The 15,429-nt window shown below is 42.0% G+C and overlaps 1 protein-coding gene across 2 annotated transcripts in view; it reads left to right on the top strand.

Moving 5' to 3' along the window:
* Window positions 1-15,429, top strand: part of LMBR1 (limb development membrane protein 1) — a 137,400-nt gene that overhangs the window by 92,805 nt on the left and 29,166 nt on the right. Inside the window, exons 1-5 of one of the 2 annotated variants that reach the window (XM_024209769.3) lie at window positions 4,811-4,865; window positions 8,534-8,660; window positions 9,201-9,269; window positions 10,974-11,038; window positions 13,131-13,203. In XM_024209769.3, the coding sequence (XP_024065537.1) occupies window positions 8,567-8,660; window positions 9,201-9,269; window positions 10,974-11,038; window positions 13,131-13,203 (301 nt within the window). In that variant the 5' untranslated portion in view covers window positions 4,811-4,865; window positions 8,534-8,566. Of the gene's footprint in view, window positions 1-4,810; window positions 4,866-8,533; window positions 8,661-9,200; window positions 9,270-10,973; window positions 11,039-13,130; window positions 13,204-15,429 lie in introns of those variants that run through there. The other variant, XM_026652156.2, reaches the window with a different exon arrangement.

The following is a 15,429-nucleotide window of genomic DNA, read 5'->3' as shown; positions in this document are numbered from 1 at the left end:
CCTCCTCCTCTCATCGGGCAGGCAGCGTGCCACTCAGAATCGGCTCGAGTGCAGTGTTTGGCACGCGTGCCATAGGTTGCCGACCCCTGCTCTAATTCATACCCTAATCTCACCTAGACTTTGGGAAAGTCACTCAACTGAACACTGCTTCAACTAGAATTAAGAAATTCTCTCTTAAAAGGAAAAAGATCGACTGCAGGTGTACCACTTAGTTATACTCTACAGACCTCCATTGTAGTATAATTCTTGTTTTGATACTCTTTTGAGCATTCTCCTGCATCTCAGAGGGAAGGGGAGGTTTCTGTTAATGTTTTAAGGTCCACTAGAGCAACCTCCTCTCAACCCTGAAGAGTAGACCTTTTCCACAAGTCCAAGAAGAATTAATTCCCATGAAATGTGGAGGTTGAGGAAACTTGAGCCCGTTTCTTCATAGAGCATTAGTAGTAGGGAGATATTTCAGCTAGAGTTGACTTACTGGCTAAGTCTCTCTGAAGCAAAAAAGTCTTAAGCCATTTTTCTCCCTGAATCCAAGAGTTTAGAAGAGGAGTCTAGAATGCCCTCTCAAGGTCTAAAAACCAGATTATCTTGAATGCCTCCTTCAAGGGCTCTGTGCTTCCCTCTAATCTCATGATTTTTTTTTCTCCCAATCAAATGAAGCTTCATAGTATTGCACATGCTTTGCCTCTAATACTTCTCCTCTGAAGAGTACAAATGGAGAGTCATAACTTTACCCAAACTACTCCCTTCCATCTGTGACTCTTTTGGGCCAAATCTTATGCTGTTTAAACTGGTATAACTCCTTTAAACCAATGGAACTATGCCAATTTATGTCAACTGAGGATCAAGTCCTGCATATTTACTGTAGTCAGAGTTCAAAGGTAAATACTTTGCATGGAAATTTTGTTTGAATTTTCAAAGTTTTTGCTCTCCAGTAACTTAACGCTGACGTTTCGAATTTCATACTTAACATAGGCTATTCCTTGGTTTAAAAGAATGTCTTAGTTAGATTTAACACACTCAAAATTAGTTATGGGAGATTGAAAACCAGCTACTGTTCACTTTCAGTAGGAAATCTTCAGATTTTAAAAAACTTCAAACCCAATTGCTGTTCAGTAAAGACCATTTGTGGTGTGTTGGTACCAGTTGGGGAGCCTTCTTTCTTGGCAATCTACTTCCATGAGGACGCAAAGATGTCAACCTCGATGCCGGAGACATCCCCCAAGGCATTCAATGCAGCCAATGAAGAGGCTGATACAGGAGGCCAGTTGAGTCTAGATCAGGCTTCCCAATCCCTGGATCTGCTCTTGACAGAGAGTCTTCTGTGAGAGTAGGAACAGATTCTGGAGGAGGCCCCGGACTCTCTGAAGTGAGAGACCCGGGAACCCACTTTGGACTCTGACAAGGAGTAAGATTACTCCAAAAGCCATGGTAGTGAGGAACCAAGAGGAGTCCTTGGAGGCCAGAATCTAGATCTACGTCAAGACTGTGGTATTAACGGCAGCATTGAAAGCTTCCTAGCTATCAGTGCTATGTGATGAGGCTAAGCTGGTATCAGGGTCCCAGACATCCTCGTTAAAGAGGCCAATAAGGGCAGTACCAGACCTGAGACTGATGGGGCCACCAGAGCCCCTGACATTGGTGCCGATGACCACGGAACATGCAACGGTGCTGGTAGAGGATCTTTGCCCAAAATCAGCAGTGTTGGTGGTACCAAAGGCACAATAGATCTCTCACAGCCACATAGTCCTCTGGTGGTGTTGGCATCAAAATGGATTGTTGCTCCTCCATAAGCGGTGATAAAATGGATCTACTGATGTCACCAAGGAAGTAGCTGCCCTCAGTAGTCCTGAGATGGGAACAAAAATCAACAGGTCAGCTCTTAGAGAGCCACTGTGAGCTGGTTCTGGGGAGCAGCAAGCCAAACAGTGCATTCTACCATCAGTGCCAAAATGGCCTTCTGCTGCAGAGAAGTTCCATATTGAGGGCTTCAGAGAAGTAGATGCGGTGGTCTTATGCTTCAGAGGACAGGAGTGGTCAGAGCTATTATGCCTCAAAGAGGATGGCTCTGATGAAGGGGATCTCCTATGGTCTCTGTCCGCTGGCGAGACCGGCAGAGCACTTCTAGAGGGAGTGGTCAGTGATTTCCCTTTTACCATTCAAGGGGATTCTGATGCTGGGTGAAGAGCAGCCTCCAGGAAAATTTATATCTAAGGTGGTATTCTCTCTGCTTCTTCATTCTAGATTTGAAGTCCCAGGAGATTGGATAACTATCTCTAACGTGACCCTCACCCAAAACTTTAAGCATTAAGAGTGTAGGCCACTAACAGACATTGGTTTACAACAGCCAGAGCAGGGCTTAAAGCCAGGGCACCTTGGCATAGGTTCTACACGATAGGTGTGGACCAGAGGCCGCCAGAGCCTAATAAAAGAAAAGGGGAAAAAAAAACGAATAAAGAAAAAAAGATGATCAAAGGGCAGACCAAGCACCATCAGTTTAAAAAGGCTAACTATAAGCAACTTTGTCCTCAGAGGACAAGGCTGAAAAGTACAGATGTGCTCCGACTGGACCACGGACAGTAAGAAGGAACTGAAGGAGGAGTGGGAAAGCTCCTCCTATTATAGCCTCAGGTGGGAGCATGAAGAAACCAGGGCACAAATGGGGCTGCTCCTATGGGTACCAACAGGGAAACGTCTTCAGTATCAGTGCATAAGATGAGCACACACCTACAGAATAATGGACATAGGCAAGCACTCAAAGAAGAACTTCCCTGTTCATGCTCCCTTCTGCCCTTATCACCTTCACCCACCCCTCATTACCTTCTATCCCTATTTTTGTCTTAAGCAACTTTTAAGAACATAGGAATGACCATACTGGGTCAGACCAATGGTCCATCTAGCCCAGTATCATGTCTTCCAAAAGTGGCTGGTGCCAGATGCTTCAGAGGGAGTGAACAGAACAGGGCACTTTATCGAGTGATCCACCCAGTCATCCAGTCCTCGCTTCTAGCAGTTAGAAGTCTAGGGACACCCAAAGCATGGGGTTGCAGCGCTGACCATCTTGGCTAATAGCCATTGATAGACCTATTCTCCGTGAACGTTTCTAATTCTTTTTTTAACCCCATTATATATTTGACCTTGTAGCAATGCGGGCGACTCACCCCTGCTGGTGTCCTGGGAATTAGCTCGTTTTCTAGCCTTGGAGCGCCCTCTGCAGGCTGGTGTCCCACTGCTGCTGGGCCCCTGAATCCCTCCCTGGACTCCGGTGCCCCGTTATCTGGGGTGCTGCCCCTGGCAGTAACTCCTCACTTTTAGGGTCTCCCCTCCCCGGGGAACCCCCAGCCCCTATCCCCACCTCGCCTCAGTCATAGACTACTGACCAACTAGCCCCCGCTCCCTGGGGCAGACTGCAGTATAATCCACTCATCACAGGCAAGGGGGTTTTGGGCCTGCTGCCTTTCTCTGCAACCCAGTACCTCTATGGGGCCTTGGACAAGGCCCTGCAGCCTGGGTAGTTGCTAGCCTGGAGCTCCCCAGCCCCTCTGGCCTTTCCCCAGCCCTGCCTCACTCTAGGTACCCTGAGCTTCCCAGCAGCCAGGCCCCTCTCTCTCTGATAGCAGAGAGAGACTGTTTCTGGCCCACTGCCCTCTTATAAGGGCCATCTGGGCCCTGATTGCGCTGGCTACAGCTCTGGCTGCTTTCCCCATCAGCCCAGCTTTTCTCTGCCACAGCCCTCTCCCGGGCTGCTTTAAGCCCTTCCAGGCAGGAGCGGGGTGACCACCCTGCTACAGGCCTTCAGAACAAGTTCCACAGGTTCACTGTGTACTGTGTGAAGAAGTACTTCCTTATGTTTGTTTTAAACCTGCTGCCTATTAATTTCATCAGGTGACCTCTGGTTCTTGTATTACGTGAAGAGGTAAATAACATTTTCTTATTCACTTTCTCCACACCATTCATGATTTTATATCCTGTCTCCCCGCAGCAGTCTCTTTTCCAAGATGAACAGTCCAAGCCTTTTTAATCTCACCTCATATGAAAGCTGTTCCATGCCCCTAATCATTTTTGTTGCCTTTCTGTGTACTTTTCCCAATTCTAATATATCTTTTTTGAGATGGGGTGACCAGAACGGCATTCAGTATTCAAGCTGTGGGCGTAGGATGGATTTATATAGTGGCATTGTGGTATTTTCTGTCTTATTCTGTATCCCTTTCCTAATGGTTCCTAATATACTGTTGTTGTTGTTTTTTTTTTTTTATACTGCTGCTGCATATTGAGCAGATGGTTTTTAGAGAACTATCCACAATGTCTCCAAGATCTTTTTAGAGTGGTAACAGCTAATTTAGACCCCATCATTTTATATGTACAGTGGGGATTTCTTTTTTCCAATGTGCATTACTTTGCACTTATCAACATTGAATTTTATCTGCCATTTTGTTGCCCCGTCCCCCAGTTTTGTCAGATCCCTTTGTAACTTTGCAGTCAACTTTGGACTTAACTATCTCGAGTAATTTTGTGTTATCTGTAGATTTTGCCACCTCACTGTTTACCCCCTTTTCCAGATCATTTATGAATATTTTGCTGTTCCATGTGGTTTCCCTTGCTTCTTTTCTAGCCCTCTCTAGATTCAGGAGACTGGTATGCTGCCCTAAATTTATAGGATGTCTACTTCCATGTGGCAATTTGCCCTGGCCAAAGGCAGTTCCTAAGGCTTATGATAGGTGGAAAAACTGTACCAGTTAACCATTCCATCCTTTGGACTATTGTCATCAGTGAGGTTTTCACCAAATATGGCTGTGGTGGCAGCCTGTCTCCACTGGGGGCATCCATACCTGTACAACTGGTTGGTACGGGATCACTCCTGTCATCAGGTAGGGACCAGTATCTATCCAATTCTCCATTTGTTCAGCAGCTTGTGCCTGAAAATAAACAGAGAAAAGCCAGTTTTGTCATCTCTTCAAAGAGATGACGAGTTCATTGGGGTGGTCCTGGATTCGACCTCAGCCAGGGCTTACCAGCCTCATCCCAGGTTTCTGTCTATAGCGGACCTCTGTGTGTCATTCAAAGAACACCCATGAATCACAGTGAGGAATTGCCTCAGGCACCTAGGTCACATGGCTGCTTGTACACGTGACCCCTCACTTTAGGCTGCACCTCTGGGGAATGCAGACATGGCTCAAGTCAATCTGCCACCCTCATGTTCACAAACTGGATAAGTTAGTATTCATCCCAGACAGAGTGTTACTGTCTCTGAATTGTTGGATGAGTCAGGACAGTATGTGAGGGGAAATCTCCATTTCTCCCTCCATGACTTAGATGACAGATGCTTCAGCGACGTGGTGGGGAGCTCATTTGGGTGATTTCAAGCTGAGGCTTTGTGGAGCATCCATGAGGCAAGGTTATATATAAACATTCTCGAATTGCATGCAATATTCCAAGCATGGCAACAATTCCTGCCACACATTCAGGGCCAGGCCATCAAGGCATCTCACCTGCTGGGCGTTTAGAATAGCTTGGTAGACCACATGAGCAGGTCCTTCAGTCTGGATCATGAATAGTTTCTCAACATAGCTGTTCTAGGATTAATGTTTTGGTTAGGAGGATTTTTGACAGTGGATCACAGCTCAACAAAACAGGAAATGTCCCCAGTTCTGTCCAAGAGCAGGACACAATCCCAGTTCATCTCGGATGCTTTTCTGTTCCTGTGGGGCATAGGCTTGCTGTATGCGTGACACTTTCCCCATGTTATTGTCATGCTGAAGCAAGAATGAGGCAAAATGATCCTCATAGCTCCAGCCTGGCCAAGGCAGCCTTGTGCTCGGACCTGCAGAGGCTATCCACCCAAGAACCCTTGCGTCTGCCACTAAGAAAAGACCTGATATCCCAGAATCTCGGGCAAATGTTGCACCTCAGGTGCACACCTTCTGGTGTGGTTCATCCATGGTTAAATATAAAGGAGGGGCATTGGTCAGTGGCACTCCAGACTGTCTTGCTTAATAGTTGGAAGCCTTCCATAAGAGCTACTTACATTCTTAAATTGAAGCATTTCTCCATCTGGGCAGCTAGCCACAGTGACTCTCCTACATAGCCCATAGTCTAGAATTTTTTGAATCATCTTTTATATCTGCGAGAGTCAGGTCTAGTAGTTAGCTCCATTAAGGCACATCTGGCAGCGATTTCAGCTTTTTACCCATGTATTTACAGTAATAGTGTTTTCTCTAATCCTATGACAACCAGATTCCTAAATTAGGCTGTTTCTACCAGTCAGGGATCCAGCTCCACCTTTGGACTTGAATTTAGTCCTGTCTTCCCTTATGTGGATCATCCATTTAAGCCCTTAGCTTCCTGCTTTTTGTTATACCTCTTAGCAAAAGTGGCCTTCTCAGTGGGCATCAGTTCTTCTAGAAGAGTGGGAGAACTTTTGCGTGACTGGTAACAGATTCCCCATATATTATATTCTACAAGGAGAAGGTGCAGCTTAGGCTGCACCCTAAGTTTTTTTCCAAGGTGGTATCTGATTTCCACCTGAATCAGTCTATTACTTGTAGGTCTTTTTTCGAAAGCCACATGTTCACAGGGATGAATAAAAGTTGTATACTTTAGATGTGCCGTGAACCTTAGCTTTTTACCTGGACAGAGCAAAGTCCTTTGGAATTTCTTCCCAGCTCTTCATATCCTATGCAAGTTGAATGAAAGGTCATCCTTTCAGCTACATTGGTCATCCTTTCAGCTAAATGACACTCTAAATGGATACCAGCTACATTGTCATGTGCTATGCTGCCAAAGGTATCTCGTCATCTGTGAAGCTATCGGTATGCAGTGTTGTTGTAGCCATGTTTGTCCCAGAATATTAGAGAGACAAGGTGGGTGAAGTAAAAACTTTTACTAGACCTGGTCAGAGCACTCCTGCTTTCATGGCATTTGTAGGCAATATCCCTATTGTAGATGTCTGCAGAGCAGCAACGTGATTCTTGGTCCATATGGTTTCTAGACACTATGAATGTACAACTGCATCAAGGGAAAATGTGAATGGGGAAAAGCGTTCCTACAACTCCTCTTATGATGAGACTCCTAGCCCCAATCCATGGACATATACAAACACTCAAAAAAGAAATGATTACTCACCTTCTTGTAACTGTTGTTCTTCAAGATACGTTGCACATGTCTATTATATGACCCACCCTCCTTCCCCAACCCATTGTAGTCTATCATCAGGATCCCAGCACGAAGGAACTGAAGGAGTGGTGGGATGGATCCAGCTTTTATACCCTCAGCTGGAAGCACAAGGCAATTGGGATGCGTGCAGGGCTGCCACTACGGGTACTGCTAGGGAAATCTCTGGCACGGGCACAAGACATATGCACACATATGCTGTAATGGATATATGCAACATGTCTCAAACAATGGTTACAGGAAGGCGAGTAGCTGTTTCTTTTTCACTGGTAACTAGAGTTCTTAGAGTAGATTTTTCAATACAGGTTCACACACTTGGGATGCACGTGTGCAGACAACAGAAGGCAGAACCCTCAGACAAGCTGTGACCACAGCAGGATTGAGGGTAGAGGGGGACCTGTATTGAAAATCCTCAAAGGAGAAGGTTTCTTCAGGAAAACCAAGAAAATTAAATATAAAAGCTGTTAATGTAATTCCAGGGCTACTTACATTGTTAGGGATGTGTAAAGAAAAATTTTAGGTTCTCATAGTAATACTAACATTTATTATTGAGTAGACTGTTAAATGTATTCTCTTGTATATTCTGTTTAAATTTGCGAACTTAACAATGCATTAATATAGCCTTTTATACTTTGTGCGCGTGTATGTATCATAGAGATCTTTTTATATGCTTGTGTGGTGTATGTGTATTCGAGATGAAGAGTGTTCCACCCAATGTTGGGCACATTAGAAGTCTGATGTAATTGATGTAACTGCAGCAACAATAGGTGGCTAGATAGAGAGTGAGTAGTACTCTAACTGTACACTTGAGGGCTCTGTAGACTGTGAGGAATGGTGCAGAAGCAATTACAGTGGAAGACTATTTTAAGTAGATTGGTGCATTGTACCTATGCAGGGCTTAATGTTGGCTGGACTATTTGGCTATTTGCCATAATTGGCTTTCCATTCCTTTGATTGGAATCATAGATAAAAATTTGCTAATCCACTTTGTTGGCTGAAAGTATTAGAAAAGTAATCCATCTTTTAAAACTGTCCTAGCAAAATCATAAGGTATAAAGAATTTTTTATAGAATAATGAGATTAATGAGAACTGTAAAGTTTAAGTAATTTTAAACAATTTTCTATGGTTTTAAGGGAAAAAGCTAGTCTAGGCAGTATGAAGTTATAAGCCCTTAGATGCTTTTTCCCTTGTGTGTAAAAATACCTTGCATGTGCTCTTAAAATGTGTGTGTGTGTGTGTGTGTATATATATATATATGTGTGTGTGTGTGTGTGTGTGTGTGTGTGAAATTGTATAATAATTCTTATTTAATTTTCCTTATGTTCAGAATATTTGAATATATTGAAAATGTTTTATTTTTCCCAGGGGATCAGAGCACGTATTTTGGAAACACTTGTTATGCTTATTCTTCTTGGGCTGCTTATCCTTGGAATAGTGTGGGTGGCTTCAGCTCTCATTGACAATGATGCTACCAGTATGGAGTCTTTATATGGTATGGAATATTTTTAAAAATAAGTTTAGCTGTGTACAGCATAGAAGTTGATGTTTTCAATTAAAATTCATTTATAGTAAATCCCCATACTGCACTATTTTTTTTTACTTTGAACAAATGTAACCCATTCCCAATCAGTACCTGATTTTTGGATTCAGCTAGTGTTTTTACACGATTCTTATGGTATACTGAAGAAATTCAGCTTTCTTGCTCACAGTGTCTACATACCTAATGTTAGAAGTACGTTCTTCAAGTAGCTTTTAAGATATTTGTTTTTTCTTCCCAAAGTGTCAAGGAGATTGTTGTTCACAATTTTATAAACTGCTTAATTTTTTATTTACTTTTTTAAATTGTATTGTGCGATCCTGAAAAAGTCATTTCCTTAAATTGTTCTAACTTAAGGAAAGATCTAAGTTTAAGCCAGTCAGACTCAAAACTAAATTTTCTTAGTATTTGCTAACTACTAGTAAATAGATTCAAATAGAGCATAAACAGCATATATTTAATAGGCTATCACTGTGTTGAAAATTTTCTTTACAGATCTTTGGGAATTCTACCTCCCTTATTTATATTCCTGTATATCACTGATGGGATGTTTATTACTTCTCTGTAAGTATTTTCCTGACTATTGTAGAAGAAAAGTATATTTTTAGTTCATAGGAGGTTCAGGTGAATTTACTGCATATAACTTGAGGATGAAAAAAGAATGAATTAGAGGTATTATGACACTTTCCCAAGTGCTTTTTTCACTTAGATTTTTTCTAAATTATTTTGCTAGTGGTAGATTTGTGTTCCCATGGAGGTTTTTCTCTTTAAAAACTTATACCTCAAACTTTTGGTTCCTGAAATATGTAAACCAATAGAATTAGTACCTTTCATCTTAGGACCTCAGGACCTCCAAGCAGTTTTCAAATGAAATGAATTAATCCTCATGCTTCTTACAAGGTATCCACATTTTTACAAAGTGGGGGGGAAAAACCCGACATTGCACAAGTCAGGGACAGGAATTGATCCAGAACTCAGTCTCATGCTACAGTCATTAGACAATTCTCCCTCCTGTTGCACCTGAAATGTCTCCTTATGTACCCAGAAAGGAAAATCCCTGACCCACTGGCCATGGTGACCTGGACCTGGGTCCTGGCCAGTCTTACTGGTGGATCATTTGACTATCGTACATCCAGTCACTACCTCTGATCAGCCAGGGCCACTTAAAGTCTGACTCTCTCCCCCATTGGAGGGGAATGATGATGTAAAGCTACAGATTCCAGTGAGAGCCCACAGTTCCCTTATCATTTGAACCATGTTTCCCTGCAGTTACTAAGAAAGGGAGAGTGGCCTTCTCCCTTTGACTGTCATGAGTTTTGTCTGAATTTTAGATGAAAAGTGTACAGCCATTGTGCGAATTCTTTAATTGGCTCACTACAAAGGACAGGGCCAGCAATTGTCACTTCATCAGACCTGAAGAACTTTGGATTTAGCTGTCTGATTTTAGGCACTAAGTCTGAAATTTTTTACATAACTCTTAATGTTCGTACTGAAATACTGTTTAATAAAAATAGAGTAAAAGGAAAGGAACAATCCATTTCATTCTTCTGTACCTTCTTGTTAAACAAGAATGCCTTTTCTAATAATGAACGTCATAAATTTAGGTCTTCGCCTCTCCTTCTTTCCAAATCATCACCTCCACCATCTCCCACATACTCACGTGTTATACACTGTTTGAAGGCAAAGGTGTTCTTCATGACCTTTCAACACTGGAGATCTGTTACAACTGGCAGCTAATGGTCATACTTACCAAAATGTGTGCAAACACCATTCCTGAGAACCACCTAACTTGTTAGTTTAAAAGGCTTTTTGGTGGTAATGTCTTCATTAGTAGTGTATGAAATGAGAGGCGGCTTTAAAAATTTGTGAGAAATTTACTGAAGCTATTATCAGTTTAATAAGATAGGAAGCAAATCTACATTCATGTATTTGTGTAAAGCCGCAGTTAACCATTTATTCAAAGTATACGGCAGCAGATATGTAAAGAGTAGCCAGCTTAAACAAATGAAGGGATCTTTGATGACATTCTACTCCATGCTGGTAAAAAGTTTTGGATCACCAGTTTGTAATCTCAGAACCAGGCCCAGGGGATTGTTCAATATTCTGTAATATCTGTGATATTTCTTGTGTGATGGTGGATTACAGAGGTCTGATCAAAATGTAGCAGAAAAAGCACAGTATTCAATTATATGGAAGGGTATGTTCATAATATCGATATAATTACTGTACATTTTCTAATCAAGGTTATTTATGTCTTTTCCTCTGCAGTATGCACGCCAGTGGGGCTTTCACGAATGTTTACAGTGATGGGTCAGTTACTGGTGAAGCCAACAGTAAGTACAATATATTTCTACACTTTTGATAATATTTTAAAATAGAAGGTACAGTAACATAGCCATATTCAGACAAATTTCTTTTTGCAAAATAATTTTTTGCATATATTAAACAATGATAATTGATTGTGCTACTGGATTGCAAAACTTTCTGGTATCTGCACTTTAAAACCAATGCCCCATGTTTTACATAATGTGGCCCCCGTTTAGCAAAGATTTATACATGTGCTAACTTTAGTAATCAGGCGACTACTAACATGCTTAAAATTTAAGCATTTACATAAATCTTCTTAGAATCAGGGCCTGAGTTGCTCCTATTGGGATTGATTATAGAATATTTTGCATGTTTTTGTTTTTAAATGACTATTTTAATTTATAATGCCTGATCCTGTAAACCATATGTATTTACTTATTCTAGAATCACTGAATTTATGCAATCATATAACATGGATAGTAACTTTAATGTCTAATTCCGCCAAGTTTTCGTAATTAGTATAGAAATATTGAATAGGTAAGAAATAGAACGTCTTGATTTCATAGCATGTTATCTGTGCTCTTCATAAAACTTTTCTATGGTGGTATTTGTTTTTTCCAACTTAACTGACCAGCTTTAATATATTGTATGCACTAGGGTTGAATTAAACACTACTAGTATTGATATTTTTTATTTGTGGTAATGCTCACTATGTGTTAGATACTTTCCAAACACTTAAAAAGGCTGGTCCCTGCTGTGAAGTACTCACAGTCGAAGAACAAATGAGAGAGTTTGGGAGGGAGAAAAGCAATAGGGAACTTATGTATTAGGCATAGGCGCCGACTCCGTGGGTGCTCCGGGGCTGGAGCACCCACAGGGAAAAATTAGTGGGTGCTCTGCACCCACCGGCAGCCAAGCTCCCCACCCCACCCACCTCACTTCCGCTCGCCTCCTCCCCTGAGCGCGCCGCGTCCCCGCTTCTCCACCTACCTCCCAGCGCTTGCTGCTGCCAAACAGCTGTTTGGCGGCATAGCAAGCTCTGGGAGAGAAGGGGAGGAGCAGGAACGTGGCACGCTCAGGGGAGGAGGCGGGGCAGGGGCGGGGATTTGGGGAAGGAGTCAGAATAGGGGCAGGGAGGGGGCGGAGTTGGGGCAGGGACTTTGGGGAAGGGGTTGGAATGGGGGCGGGGCAGGGGCGGGAGGGGGCGGGGCTGGGGGCAGAGGTGGGTCGAGCACCCACCAGTGCGGAGCAGAAGTCTGCGCCTATGGTACTAGGGAACTTGGTTCACTATAGGCAGCATGGCAGAAATGAGTCTGTAAGAGGGACTTATGTGTGGATGTGGTAGTGGCCTTATGTGTGAATTCAGGGAAGCTTATACTATACATGAGTGCTGCATGAAAGAAGGCATGGAGATGACAGTGTGAGAGCATTAATTTTTTTCAATTTCATTGCCTGGTATTTTTGGGAATAAAATGACTGGTAAAACCCTACCTGTGACACTGGAGAGCATTAAGCATTTTCACACCTATTAAGTTTTTTAAGCTCAAGTGCTCTGTAGATACACAAAACCTAACAACGTGACTAAAATTGCATGTTTTTTCACAACTTCGCTGGCAATTTTGCCACTTGAAATGTCAGACTCTGTGAAAACTGTTTTGTCATGTAAACTTTACAGTAATTGTTTTTACAAACTCTGCAATTCTTCCTTATTGTAGTCTAGTCAAATGTGAAGTTTGATAAGTTGTTGGCCATTTTTGATTTTTTGTGCACAAGATTAAAAAAAAATTTTTTTTTGGTGTAATTGAAATGATTGAATTTAGCTTAAACTCCTCCTAGCCTCCCTTCCTCCCAAATTCCCTTGGACTGAGACTAAACAAAGTTTCAGACCAAAAGGAAAGCTTATGGGAAAGTTAACCATGTGATTATAATTGGAGTTCTGAGTATCTTTAATGGTAGACAATGTGATAATATTTTATGCAGCCTTCTTGTACCAGTAATGTTTATATTTTCTTAAAAAGTAGGTTTTAATTCAAAAAGTAGATTAATAAATTCAGGCAAGCAAGATATCACATGTAAATGAATGTGTATATCAATTAGCATTTGCATTTCTAATTTCAGATCCTTGAAGACTTGGATGAACAGATGTACATCATCACCTTAGAGGAAGAAGCAATCCAGAGGAGACTAAATGGTACGTGTGTTGTATAATAATATAATATTTAAACCAGAGAAAAACAGCACTTCCTGGTCTTGAGTGTTCATTTCACCATAAAATAAGTTGGTTCTCTTACCTTGTCCTAGAAGCTGTAGGCTTTCACTCGTTTCAACTATTCCATGCCCCTACTTGCACAGGACCATGAGGATCCCCCGGTTTTATTTGATAATATCTGTTATTGGTGGTTTTCTGATCATGTTCAGGAAGTCTGTCTGTGATGTGAAGGCTCAGACTAATTGGCAACAAGTCAGTTGTTTTGCCACTACAATCAAACATATTTCTAAATTGCTATAAGTAAATTCTTAGTCTAATTTGGCGAGGAATCCAGTTACTAATAAGACACCGGGTACTGTAAAGAGGAAGGATTTTTGCATTTTGTAAGCTTAGGAGATGAGTGATCACTTGGTGATCCTTGATTTATTTTTTAATTAATTATTAACTTAAATTTTACATGTCAGAGCAGCTTTCCACAATCCAGAGGCTCCCAACAGAGAATTTTAAAGTAATCCATTACAGTAGGTTCAGAAATTTTTAAGTAATTCCTGTGTTTTAGTGTAACTTTGCTCTTCTGCTATGTCTTCCATGTGATCTCAAAGCACTTCATAAACAGTTATTGGTGAAGTACATGTGTATAATGATGTTGCAAAAACTAAGATTTCAAAAAAAATTGAGTCTATTAAAAATCATGATTTTTTAAAAAAGTTGTGTTTTGGTTTACCTTTTTAATTGTTCTGTTTTTAACCCAGTGAAGAAGCCATACATCCCCAATTTGTCTGACCATTTTCAGAGTGGAAAAAAGCCCTTATACATAGGTCCTGCACTCAGCCTGGTGGTGTCTCACTCTAATCACTCAGGGGAGGCTTTATTATCTTACTCTCATGCCAACCTCTTGTCAACCCCTTCCTGCAAACTCTACTCTACTGGATTTTTCCTCCCTTTCCCTTCAGTCTTCTGCCCTCACTGACATTCTCTTGCCCTATTTCCCTGCATTCTTACCTTCAGTCTTCACTCTATATTCCCTTGTCCCCTTGTTGTTTTCTGTTTGGGACATGCAGTGCTGCCATCTTCACCAAGGTGTTGATAAATTGTATAATGAATTGCTTGACCACACTTTGGTTTGTTATACAATATGCTCGAGACCAAATAATCAATGTCTATCTGGTTTATTAATATGGTACAGGAAAAAGGTTCTATGCGATACCAGTCTCCAAAGAGCAGTCCTGTGTGGCGATATTGCATTCACTTTTCACAGAAGATACGCTCCCCAAAGTTATGTTCTTAAAGCCATCTTTTTATACCTTACTTGTGCAACCCTTCTGCCAGTTGTAGTCAGCAGCAACAAGGGCCAGGTTCAATATCTAGGGGTTCCTTTTCAACGATACAAAACAAAACTGGCTCGAGCCCCCACTCATTAACCTGGGACAATTACACACCACCCTCTCTGCGCCTCTGAGGCAACACTTCCCCTTTTTCAAGCACTGAGTCCGAGTGTAGAAAAGAAACTTTTAATAAAAAGAGGGAAGTAACCCGGCATTAATTTGGGAAAACGCAACAAGCAGGATTCATAAACCTAAAGCCATAAGCAAAAGACCCACCCCAGAGTAGGTTGAGCAGTGTCCTTTTGCCTCAGGTTATTAAGGCCAGCAACTAAAAGTTCTTTTAACATGCCCCTTCTTTCTCCCTGCACCACACTGCACTCACAGTTGTTGTCCTTGGTCAGGGATGACCCAGAGGTCAGAGGTGCATCTGTGTGAGCTCATCTCCCACTCTCTGCCAGATGTTTGCTGTCCAACCTCTCTGCCGTTCTGGAACGTCTTGACACTTAACACAGCTTTCAGTGATTTCAGATTTGTGATTTCAACTCTGTGATTTCAGCTGTTAATGGGGAAGCCTCATTGCTAGTGCACACTGGGCAGTTTCTTGCATCAGAGACACTGTCCCAAAGCAGGCCTAATGCTTAGGCCGGGTTATCCATGATTTCAGTTCTATTGGTGTGCAACAAGACTCTCAATTGAGTCTTAATCTTCTCTGTTATTACACAGTGGAGAGAGAAATGGTCAAATGGTGTCTAGGACTCTTAGGTAGGGCCCACATCACCAGGTACAAGTACCTGTCCCCACCCTCTGTCCACTCCCCTGGGCTTTGGCACCCATGTCCCCTGCCTACCACCTGCAGTTTAGTTGAGGGTTAGTCCCTCAATCA

Source organism: Terrapene carolina, unplaced genomic scaffold, assembly GCF_002925995.2.
Source record: "Terrapene carolina triunguis isolate 2854851 unplaced genomic scaffold, T_m_triunguis-2.0 Scaffold111, whole genome shotgun sequence".
NCBI classification, from domain to species: domain Eukaryota; kingdom Metazoa; phylum Chordata; order Testudines; family Emydidae; genus Terrapene; species Terrapene triunguis.
Note: the sequence above shows the minus strand (reverse complement) of the source record. Positions and strands in the feature narration are given on the sequence as shown.